This window comes from Triplophysa rosa, linkage group LG8 (genome assembly GCF_024868665.1).
Source record: "Triplophysa rosa linkage group LG8, Trosa_1v2, whole genome shotgun sequence".
Lineage (NCBI taxonomy): Eukaryota > Metazoa > Chordata > Actinopteri > Cypriniformes > Nemacheilidae > Triplophysa > Triplophysa rosa.
In genome coordinates, this window is record NC_079897.1 from 18,235,165 (window position 1) to 18,247,908 (window position 12,744).

General features: G+C 36.4%; 1 protein-coding gene across 2 annotated transcripts; it reads left to right on the top strand.

Annotated features, from left to right (window-relative positions):
- Positions 1 to 1,134: 1,134 nt before the first annotated feature.
- Positions 1,135 to 12,744, top strand: cxcr3.1 (chemokine (C-X-C motif) receptor 3, tandem duplicate 1). Of its 2 annotated transcripts, XM_057340897.1 has the most exons (4): positions 1,135 to 1,327; positions 9,294 to 9,428; positions 10,986 to 11,369; positions 11,543 to 12,744. In XM_057340897.1, exons 3-4 carry the CDS (start codon positions 10,989 to 10,991, stop codon positions 12,257 to 12,259), a joined length of 1,098 nt encoding a protein of 365 aa, XP_057196880.1. In that variant the 5' UTR covers positions 1,135 to 1,327; positions 9,294 to 9,428; positions 10,986 to 10,988; the 3' UTR covers positions 12,260 to 12,744. The 2 variants fall into 2 exon arrangements, with proteins under 2 accessions (XP_057196880.1, XP_057196879.1); XM_057340896.1 differs by lacking the exon at positions 1,135 to 1,327 and having other exon boundaries at positions 8,539 to 9,428.

Below are 12,744 nucleotides of genomic sequence, written 5' to 3' on the forward strand. Positions count from 1 at the left end.
CCTTGCACTGTCCGGGAGGCAGACACACTCTGTCAGTTTAAATCTAGACTAAAGACGCATCTTTTTAATCTTGCATACACTAAACTTCCATAATGTAAATCCTCTGAGGATTTAGGCTGCATTAGTTAGATCAACCGGAACCAGGAACACAACTGATGTACTTGTTGCATCAAAGAGTGCAGAACAGTACTCTACTCTCAGCCAGTCTTGTCTCATTGTTCCAAGGTTACCACAGTGAGCAGGATGCAGTTCATGGCCAGACCTGATGGTAGAGCGGAGAATGGGAAGCGGCGATCTGACAAGAGTTGAGATGATAGAGCTGGATAAAGAAGGACGCGGTCACTTGACACGTCTTCACCACAAAATTTCAAATGCTATTAGATTATTAATGATAATCTTAAAACTATAATTTATCTTATTAGTAAGTGTATTTATTTTTATTTAGCCTTGTTGTGCAAGCTCTGTGGAGCTTGTGCAGAGGCAGCAGCTTTTGCCAGAGGGGAACTGGAATCCCCTGGTTGGGCCTGGGTTCTCCTGAGGGTTTTTTTCTCGATTGGAGTTTTGGGTTCCTCGCCACCGTTTGCATACTGTTTTTTGCACTATTTGTCTGGCTGTGGGGGCTGATTTACAATTTTAAAGTTTTACTTAATTAATATTGCATATAGGAATTTATAGTCTGTTATATTTGACCTGTGCTTCTCTCTCCTTTATCTTAAATGTGTGCTCTCACTGTGCGTGCGTGCGTGTGTGCGTACTTGTCTGTGTACGTGTGTGTGTGCGTTGCGCGTCCGTGTGTCTGCGCATTCGTGTGTGTGTCTATGTCTATGTGTATTAGTACGTGTGCATATTGTGTGTGTGGAGTGTTTTGCATGGGGGTATGTCTGTCTTCTGTGTTTTCACCTTTTTCTTGTTTTTACAGGTACAACTTTAATTGTTTTGCTTATAGTCAATATGTCTCATGTACAGCTGCTTTGTAACAATGAAACATGTAAAAAAGCGCTATATAAATAAAGTTGAGTTGAGAGTTGAGTTGAGTATAACAAAATACTTCGAATTAAACAATCCCCCAAACAGCTTTGGAAGAAAAGTGAGATTTCCTGTCTTTATTTTGCACAGCGCAGGAAACCGCAGAGGTACAGCGGGCATGGAGACTCAAGCACACGTATCTTTTCTAAAATAGCATTCAGAATAGTCACAGTCAGAGCTCTAGTATAGTGCTTGTAAAGGTTTAAAGATCAAACCATTGGGGTGGAGGAATATGTTGCTATGTGGTCATCTCGTTACTCTAGTTTCTCTCAGCAGTCTTCCTATGTTTCCAGCAAACTGGGTAAGAACGTGTTAATGTGGTGTGTCATTTTCTGATCGTGTACAGGGAGGAAATGGGGGCTTTTAAAGCCATCAAATACGGCGTTGTTTGTAGCTGTTGTTTCACAAGTCGTCAGTTACCAAGTATTCAGCTGTCATAAACTGCTTACGCAGTGAGGTACGAGAGGATGTGCTGTAGAAAAAGTCACGTTTGCAACTGTACGTTACATGCAATTGTAATGATTATAAAAATAAATTGAAAAATGGAGATACAAGGTTCCAATGATGAAAATGTTAACATTGCTTAACGCATAAAGACCAGAGCTGTTTTTTAACTGATGTCAATGGAGGAGAAGCTTTACTACGCTGAATAAACTTCTTTTGTGAAGATAGAAATAACGTATCATTCAATGAATTGTCTGTCTGCTAATCTTCAACATGTTTTATACTAAACGGTACTTTTGGGAACTGTAGTGCTATAGTCATTCCTGTCATGAAACGCTCGGGAGAACCCAATTGCAGGCAGCGTTTAGGGGTAAACAAAAAGGTATTTATTATTCAAAAAACACAAAACAAAGACCCACGATGGGATATAACAGGACAAGCAGAGTAAAGACAGGATGTAGACTAACTATCAATAAACTAAAAATAAACAACACTTGAAAATTAAACTAGACTGCACACTTACTAGACTGGACAAGATCTTTGACAACAGGAACAGGAACACGAGCATGAACATATGGAACAGGTAAACAGGTAAGCATAAGTACTATACACAGCACACAAGCGATACTATACAAAGTAATACAAACACAATAACCGAGCACAGGACAACGGAACATGAGGACTATTTAAAGGGAAGGAAATCAAGAAGGGACAGGAGCGGGGCATGAACTAATTAACAATCAATAACGAGGGATACAAGAGGGCGGGGCAAAGACGAGACCTGGAGAGCGCATGTGGAAGGCCAAGTGGGCCAAAATGCTTCTCTCCACATTAAAAAGGGGATCCTGCCGTGATTCTGCCACAAGATCAAGAAAGACATGACAAGATGAGGCAGAATCATGACACATTCCCATGATATGATATGCTAAAGTACCTCATGTGATCCAAGTTAGCTGTTGAACGACGCAGTTTGCTATATGTGTAATTATTAGATCATAGAGTATCTCTGGTGCAGTGGTCATAAAGTTATTATTAGTCACTATTATTAATCACGATCAAACACTGCTAAGACCAATCAAGGGCTGGAACTAACCATTTTATAGTGTAAAATGTTATATGATCTACTGCTTATCAAGTAGGCCTATTTCTCAGGAGGTATACCTACTTCTTGGTTACATATGATGTTACGATTCCTTAGCAACAGCTGTTTAGTCTCTTTTCCCTAAATAGAAACCTAACATGCGATTAATACTTTTTTAATATCTTTTTTTTATTTGACTTAACAGGCTTCTTGTTTTAACCCCACAACTTTTGTTTTGACAACTAAAAAGAATTTCCTCTGTGTGGAAATAAATGGGTCGTTTTCCCCCCCAAAAATAGTACAATGACAGTATAATTGTTACACAAGTGAGCATCTTTTTTGGAAGTTGTGCAGTGTCATGAAAATGATTTATCGTTTTAGTATTCTCAGTTCCTCAAATGAAACGAGACCTGACACCTGCAGCATGTTTCACTTATTCACAACTGGGTTATTTTCAACCAATCATTCTGGCAAAACACTACAATCAAGACACAGAACTGTAAATGTGTGCTGAAAATAAAAGGTTATAAACAATAAGAAAAGCATTAAGTGTCCAATCTGCTCTTTCCCTTTAGTTGTTTCTTTCAGAGTAAGTACTGTGATGGACTGGCCATTTGTTTACTTTTTTTTGCATGTGGCTGGGATGAGGCTTGCACAACCCTTCTGCAGCCCTACAGAGGACAAGTGGACTTTGATATTGGATGGACAGATAGTTTTAAATATACAGTACACAGTGTTAGGTTAAGTAATGAGTTAATTACTAGTTACATATTCAATAGTGTAATTAGATTACTGTACAAATTACTCGCTCCACAAAGTATTTAATTACTTTTTCTATACCCTACATCAGCCTTGATTAGTTAAGTGATTCAAGAATAGACATAAAATGGCTCTTTTAATTAATTCAAATAAATAATATAAAACTACATAAAGCACTATTATTAACTGACCAAAGTATTACAAATGTGAGAATTATACATTAAACTTTGAATTTTTATGCCAATTTCACTATTGCACACATATATTACACACAGTATTTAGTTTAATTACATCAGAAGTAATTGTAATTAAATTACAAAAAAAACCTTTTCAAGAGACAAGTAATTAAATTACAGTAACTAATTACTTAGTAACTAGTTACACCCAACATTGACAGTATGTCATATGTCTGCGTGTTTATTTAGTCCTGTTTCACAATCTGGGGTGAATTTCCCAAACGCATCGTTAGCCAACTATGGTCGCAAGTTCTGTCGTTCCACGATTTAGGTGTTTCCCAAAACCATCGTTCCAACGATCAATCGCAAGCAGCATCGCAGAGTTGCGTGGTTGGAACTACAGGTCTAGAGCTGGTTAGAAGCATCGCTCCTTATTATTATGACATGTAGACTTACATGCATCAAGCTTTTGATCCAAGTAAGTAAGTAAAGTTTACATCTTTTAGTTTGTCAAGAAAATAGAAGCGCTGTTGTTTGAAAAGTGCGCATGCGCATGACCTGCGTGCTCTATGACCCTGGGGAATCACTGGGCGGAATGACATTTACATTTATGAATTTGGCAGATGCTTTTATCCAAAGCGACTTACATTGCATTATACTATACATTTGTTTCTAAATACAGTATGTGTAATCCCCTGGGATTGAACCCACGACCTTGGCGTTGCTAACGCCATGCTCTAACCACTGAGCTACAGGAATGATATAGGAGGACACTTAAAAATGAATTAAATATTGTGAAATAAAACAACAGTTAACAAAAATAGAATAACAAAAGTAGTCCTTAAATGCAATGTATGTTATTGACAGCAAGAATTTGATGTTAATTCGATCTGAACGTATTTATTAGTAGACGTCATTACTCCACCACCTGTGTAGCGTCATCAACTAGATTACTGAACCAACTTGGTTCTAACAATGATCTCCGACAGAGTTACTACGGTTTCGGGAAACAGTCGTAACTACATCTTTAATTTACCCAACGATGCATTGTACTATGGAGGTTAACCAGCGAGTTATGTCGTTGTTCGGGAAACGCACCCCTGAGTAGTTGTTACTTCCTCTTGTAAATTTGTTTCAGTTACTTGTTGTAGTCCTGTCCCTGTTGCACCACTCTAATAGTGTCCACCTGTGTCCTGTTTGCCTTAATTTCTCTGTGCATTTACACCCCTTGTGTTTCCTTTGTTCTTAAATTATAAGTATTTATAAGTGTAAATTATAGAAAAGAACAAATTACAGCAGTCCACCAAAATATCATAACATTTAAAAATCAGTTTACTGCTGCAAAGAGTTTCTTACAGAACTTGGTTTGAGTTTTGTGATTTACTGCATGTTCTGTTAGTTAAGTGTTTGTTTAGCTGCCAACTGCCAAGTTCCCTAAAAGTAATATATAAATAATATAGTACATAAATATAGAGGCATGTTTAATTTAAAAGGGTCGTGAATTAGTAAATTAAGATTTTCATGATCTTTTGACACGTAACAGGTCATTGTATTATAAAAACATCCTGTTTTTCCATCTTTCCAAAACACAAAACTTCTTTGACATCCATTTAGGATGGACTTATGTCAGATTACTTTACTTTTGGCATTACTTAAGCAACTTTACTTTTGGCATTACTTTAGGAACAACATGATAGTGAAGGAAAACACTCCCTGACCTCAAGAGGTGCTCTAGCGACAGATGTAAGAGGCTGTGGTCTTTAGCCTCTTTTTTAGGGCACCCATCTCCCATGCTGGACCGATTGCCGGTTCGAGGCCTGCTTGCAGCAGACTAGTTACACACGCAGACATCTGATGTCTGCATTTACATCTGCAAGACATACAGTATATCGTCGCTGTCGGGCGGAATCCTCGTATCTCCAAAACCATTATTTTTCAGGAACTTAAAAAAACTGCATATTTTTTTAGTTATTAAACATTGTATCGTTAAAGTTGGTATTATACCTTATATTGCTATCATATACTGATGTGTACCAACATTAACACAACATTTCCCCAAAACCATGTTTAATCGGAGATACAAGGATCGGGAGCAGGGAGATACGAGATTACGCTGTCATTGATAAGAATGGTACGGACACAGACGTCGCTGCTGCCAGCAGTGTTCATCAAGTCTGCGGTCGCGTTGAGCCTTTTGACAAGAGACAAGGCTTTAAGAGCTAATGAAAGCTAATGATTGTGGTTACATACAGTACATTTTCCTAAACTCTATTTTAAACTTTAGAGCTATGAGTGATGCAATACCAAAATAAAACGTTAAACAGGCTGTCTAATATAGGCGGAAATTAATCTGCACGCAAATAAAGTCGGCGGTCGCGTTGAGCCTCTTGACAAGAGAAAAGGCTTCAATTGTTAACCAAAGCTAACGACTGTGGTTACATACATCTTCCTAAACTCTATTTTAAAGGTTTAAAAACTATAAGTGATATAATACAAAAAACGATGAGCTGACTAGGCTGTCTAATAGGCGGAAAGTAGCCAAATCTGCTCGCAAATTTACCTTCGTGGCTCACGGACTTCCTTCTGCACCGAAGCATTACAGCTATCGATTTTTAACAAAACAGACCTACTCAAATGTATCTAACCCAACTATTTTCACTCGTTATTGTCTAAAAAACTTTCAATCAGGAGACGTAATGCCGAGAAGCTCCCGCGGAGTGAAGAAGAGGTGGTTACGAGACTTCTCAGACAGTTGAAGTGTCCAATGGAGTTAAGAGATTTGATCTCAAGCTATTTTCAACACTTTAGATTGGTTAATAGTTTGTAAAAATAACAGACCCACATGGGGACTGACCAATAGCATCGATTTGTGAAAAAATATGAAATTGACCAAATTTGGACATTGGAGGTTTCCGCCCGACAGCGACGATATATAGTATATGTATATATATATATATATGAATATGTATTTTCTTTTTTGCAATTGTATTTTGCTCATCTGCAATAGGTCTCTGAGATGCAGTCTCAGTTTTTTCACTTTCAAGAGTAAGCAGGATATTCATTAAAAAAATTGGAACAACATGAGGATTTATAAATAATAACTTTAAAGTGAACTTTTGCAAATGATGAAAAAGCAATGTGGACGCAAAAAAAGAAAACTGTCAAAAGGCTCAGTCTAACAAATTGACTGATCTAAAATTTGAATGTGTTAGGATTGCGGTGCTAGGGATTAGTGATAACACATACTGTACATGAGAGATACATGAGAAGAATATTTGTTAAACGTGACAATTGCTATTTTGTCCAATAAGATGTCTTTAGATATTGACATCTTAATTGGACAAGGTGCAAATCAAACAGTATTTGAGGCTGAATATATTTGTGAATTGTGTTATTATTACAATATATTTAATAATGCATACAAATTGCCGATTTTCATATATTGAGAAATATAAGCATGTGGTTCTAATATATGGAAATGTATTTTTAATTGCATTATATTTTCCGGTACATTCCCATATCTTTTTGTTTTGTAAGGAGTGGCAATTTAAAATTTAAATTGTAAGAATTCTACATTCTTGAATCTCAGTTTGTCCAGATCTAATCTGATCATCTGATGTTCCTGTGTACAGTATCTTTAGCTATCAACTGTATAAATTAAATCAATGTTTATCCTCTCTCAGTTCTCTTTTCACTTCTTTATTCTCTTTTTTATTTTTGTACCTTTCACTTGAACACAGTAAGCCCTAATAGCATAGGTTATTACAGTTTCTCTCGATTGCTTAAACACATTTCTTGAAATTATGCCTCGTATTCTCAAAACAGTAAACACAAATCCATAACATCTCACACAATTCCACAAACATCTTATTTTCAGGTCAAAATGAAGCTCTCTTCTCAAAACCATTCAAACTTGCTGAAAAACCAAACTGTTCCCCCAGATATGACACACAAGCCCTCAAAAACACCCACACTGCAACATAGTCTTAGACACTGGTGAGATCAATTCAAAACACTGTTACTAATACCTCATAGTGAGATTCAAGAATAATTTGACAGCTTAGTGTTTATTAGAATATACAACATAAAAAAGAGTGCAGATAGAGCAAAGTGCAAGAATGAGCTTTAGGAAAAAATAAAACATTACACTACTGTAAAGTAGATGAAGATAATCTTACAAGACAAGAAAAGTCCAAAGAACAATATGCAACACAATACAGTACAAAACTGCACAAATCGCATTTACATTCAGGCATTTACCAGATGCTTTTATCCAAAGCCACTTACAGAGACGATAAAGGAAACAATACATTGAAGCCATTTGTCAATAGGAGGCAATGTAAAAAATATGGCATCCTCTGCACCTTTGGCCCAATTTCATAAAAGTATTCTGTATATTCTGCAAAAATACAGAACAGGTAAAAAGGGTGTACACGTGCTACAGCTTACTGGATACAGAATAGTGAAATTTCTCTCATATAAAGTGTGTACTGTAATTATACTGTATGTTTACAGTAAGTAGTATAAAGCCCAGTAGACAGGACAGGACACACTTACCTGTGCTCCTATTGATATTATCCTGAGTTTCTGATTGGTGTGTCATCAGTTTTGCAACTGAACGTTTACTGATGGACAAATGTGTGCTATTTGAGTTTACATCTTGACACTTCAGTTCATTATATTGTGTGTTTGTGTTATCTGAATGAGAACATGGTCAAAACATTGCAAAATGATGCTGTTTGTGTGTAGGGTTTGTACAAGGTGGTGTATTGTCATGAGAATGTGTTTATAGTTGTCAGAAAATGGTAAATTGTTTCATGAATTGTGTGTTAGCAATCAAGAAAAACTGTAATAAATCTACACTGTAAAAAATAAAAATTTCCCCTGTAAAATTACATGTTTCCCCTGTTTTTCTTGTAAATTTGTAGCCTTCTTCTGTATTTTGACTGTTTTTGACCGCATTTCAAATACAGTACAATTCTGTAAAATTACATTTTTTTACAGTTTCAGCTGGGGCTTTTTCAACCCATTGCTGGGTTTTTATATTTGCTTAAAATTTTAATTATTGAACACAGTGTAGATGGATTTGTGTTTGGATTTCAAAACATAACATTTCATGTAATGAATTAGGACAATGATTCAGATTCATCCTGACACACAGAGCTAAATCTCTGCACAAAAAGTTATACAACCAAAACCAAGAATGAAACTTGCGCATAAAGACACACATCACTGCTCACAAAATAAATCGAGAATAGACCTACAGGACGTGGTGTGAAGGTGTGAAAAAAACATCCCGTCTCATGTGCTGGTGAATCAGACAAGCAAAAAAAAAGAACTAAAGGTATGTTTGCAGTACCAATCACTTTTTTAGACAAATGAAAAATTTCATATCAGACTAACAGAAAACAAATCAGCAATACTTAAAATAGAACAACAGACAATTATCTACAAAAACAAAATGGACTTCAGTTTAATTATAGTTTGATGTTGGAAAAAATCTTAAAATGCACTGCATATACTGTACAAAACCCCCAATGATCCGTTCAGAACACTAGACAAGTTGTCTTGTCTTTGTAGTTTTTTACTTGCAGTTTGCAATATGTAAGCATCTAGGATTTTGATGAATGAGCAGACTGATTAAGAAGTTTAATTTTTTAGTTTAAAAAAATAATCAGTAATAAACAACAACTGTGTGCAAATCGTACAAATCTGGATTACACAGAGTGAAACATTTCATTGAGAAAGTAAAATGACATTTATAAATAGAATTGTGAATGACTTGACTACTGATTTTTATCTTACAGTATTTCCTCTAAACCCCGGTGCCCTATCATTGTCTCCTCCCCAGTGAACTTTACAACTATAATTGAGCTGCAGCTCTCAATGTGTCAATCATTTGGCCAGCTGTCACCTTCTGAGAGATTTCACATTTAACATAGGTAGGGCTTTTTCAGTCTGTTTTTGAGGAAACTATATCTCTTTTGTTAATTCTTACATTGTATCATGCTCAATGTACATGCTCAACTTATGTTTTCTAAATTATTTTTGTTGTATTTATTTCACACCTGCAGATCAATATATTGTTTTAAAAAGCTTTGAATTTTCTTCTATTAACCTTGTGCTTTTGTGCAATGATGAGCATCAGTCCCATCATTGTTTAAAGATTTACAGTGATAGGTCACCCAAAAAACGAAACTTGGGTCCTCATGTCATTCCAAACCTATATTACTTTATAAAATAACCTAAATTACTTCTGCGTACCAAAAACAATATTTTGAAGAATGTTGGTAATTAAACAACATTAGCCCTATTGACTTTCATTGTATGGACACAAAAAATATTTTGTGCTTTACAGAAGAAAGAGCCATATACAGATTCTGAATGACACGGGGCTGAATAAATCCTGACAGAATAATCATTTTTAAGTGAACTTTCAAACTAAGAACATTGTTAAACACTTAGTTTCCGTTACAGAGTAGGTTCATGACAGGGTAGTTTGACATGGCTTAAGGCATGTTAAACAATAGACTTAAAGAAATGTTTAAACTGGTTTAACTGAAATCAACTTGCACTGGCATATCCTAGTAAAGTATATCAGTGCCGTTGTTTTGTCTCAAGATGTATACCAGTATTTTTTTGTAAGGCACAATTATAAAAGTTACCTAAATGTCTTAATTTTAACTAAGACTTTCTCCTGGCTTAATCTAAGTCTTTTCTGGGAAACCACCCCAATGGGTTCAGTAGACTCATACACTTTATGAAAACGTAAATGGCACTTTTTCTAGTAATATGAGAAAGGTGTTACATCAGCAACAACTATAAAGGTCATAGAAGATTGATCTTGTTTACAAAAATGGTGTGCATCTGAATTGTATTATGACTGATGGGAAATCAAAGATGAGTGTGGTTTAAGATGGTTTTACCCTTTGACTGTTTAAATGAATCATTTACTTAAGCGTGAAAGCACTTGACTGCAAAAAAGCATTTGTGTAATTTCACAAAAAGTGTATAGATAAATGCTATATACAGTATATATATATATCTATATATACTGTATATATACATAGATAAATATATTAAATATATAATTAATGTAGACAAAAGGATTGAGAAACACCCTGCCATTATATCCAGCATTATATCAGACAAGAGCTCATTGCCCTCTTCTGGTAATAAAAAATAAGTATCTAAACTAACATCTTAGAAATAAGCAAATTGCATTTTGTAAGAATATGCAAGTTGAAGCTTGACTCTTGGCCTAGGTTTTTGTCTAAATTCTCTGATGCAAATGTATAGTTTAATGCAATGTAAATTGCTTTGGATCCAGCTTTAAAGTTTTAAGTAAACTACTGTTTAGCGTGTTGACAAAATGTTTATATGCTCTCCTTGTAAGTCGCTTTGGATAAAAGTGTCTGCCAAATGAATAAATGTAAATGTCTTCTTAATGGATTAAATAGAATCTAATTTCACTCTTTTTCCACTTCTTTTAATTCCAGACAATGGTTTTTGACAGAAAAGTCACCATTATAGCAACTGATCTTGACTTGTCTCCTGATTACAACTCCAGCTACAACTACAGCTATGATTATAACTATTCTGGTGGTGATGTGTGTGGTCCGGAGTCCAGCATGCACTTTGATTCCATTTTTATTCCAGTCCTTTACTCTCTGGCGCTGGTAGTGGGGCTGGTGGGAAATGGTCTGGTGCTTGTAGTGCTGTGGAAGAAAAGGATGAGCTGGAATGTCACGGACATCTTCATTCTTCATCTGAGTTTAGCTGATGTTCTGCTGCTGCTGACGCTGCCACTGTGGGCGGTAGAGGCAGTGAAAGGATGGAGCTTTGGCACGGGACTCTGCAAACTCACAGGAGCTCTGTTCAGGGTGGGGAAAGATTTCACTGAATATTTACAAAACAGTGCAGTCCTGAGAAAGTAATAGAATGTTGCCATACAGCATATAAATATCTGCTGAATGAGTTGAACAGGGATATTTGTGCTTATCTTAATAAAAATATTTATGCTTATCTTTCACAATATTCTCTCTTTCTCCATCAGATCAATTTCTACTGTGGAATTTTCATGCTGGCCTGCATCAGTTTTGACCGCTACCTGTCCATCATCCACGCAGTGCAGATGTATTCTCGTAAGAAGCCCATGGTGATACACTATTGCTGTCTGACCGTCTGGCTGTTCTGCCTATTGCTCTCAATTCCTGACTGGATGTTCCTCAAGGCCACCATGGACTCTAGACGTCAGGATAAAACAGAATGTTCAATACCTAATCGTAAATTGCGCCTGGCCTCTCATGTGCTCTATCATGTGGTGGGCTTTGCTCTGCCCGCAGCAATGCTTTTGTTCTGTTACACTCGCATCCTGCTGCGGTTGAAGAGTGGCTCCCAGTGCGTTCAGAAGAAGCGGGCCATGCATGTCATCGTAGCCCTGGTACTGGCCTTCTTTATCAGTTGGACACCATATAACATCACCCTCATGATTGACACCGTTCACAATATCAATGACAATATCTATAACCAAACATCCTGTGCCGGCCGAACAGCATTGGATGTAGCACTCACAGCTACTTCCACCTTGGCCTACTTACACTGCTGTGTCAACCCAGTGCTTTACGCTTTCGTGGGGGTGAAATTTCGGCAGCAGGTGCTGGACATGCTGAGGCCACTAGGAATTACAATCAAGCGCCCAGCAGGGCTGATGTCACGGAGGAGCTCGGCATGGTCAGAGTCGGTGGACACCTCACATACTTCTGCTTTCTGAAACTTTCAAATCTGCCATCAGATTGGAATATTTACATAGCTTCTTTTTCTGCAAAGTTTCACTGTTGTACTAGTCTTACGTCAGAGGTGTAAGATTTTAAGAACAGAAACCTTAACTAATGGCTTTGCTGTATAGTTTAAAGACTGCAATACTATGCCGAAGAGTTTGTTTAAACTTTTCATTGCACACATGGCAGCTAATAGTTTTATTTTTTACAAAAAAATACCACTCTTAAACATATGGTGTTAATGACCTCACTTTTGTTATGATGTCATTGATGTTTTCTATTTTACTGCATGTGTCATCTTTTTTACTGTATGTGTTTAAATTTGATTAATTTTGGTATGACTAGGCCCTCGACTGTATCTATTTTTAGTTGCTTTAGCATAATTCTTTTATACATGTTGTCAAGTGATTTCTTGTACATAGCTACAACAAGAGAAGTTTGTCTTTTATATGGTACAACCACGAATCCAATAAAAGTT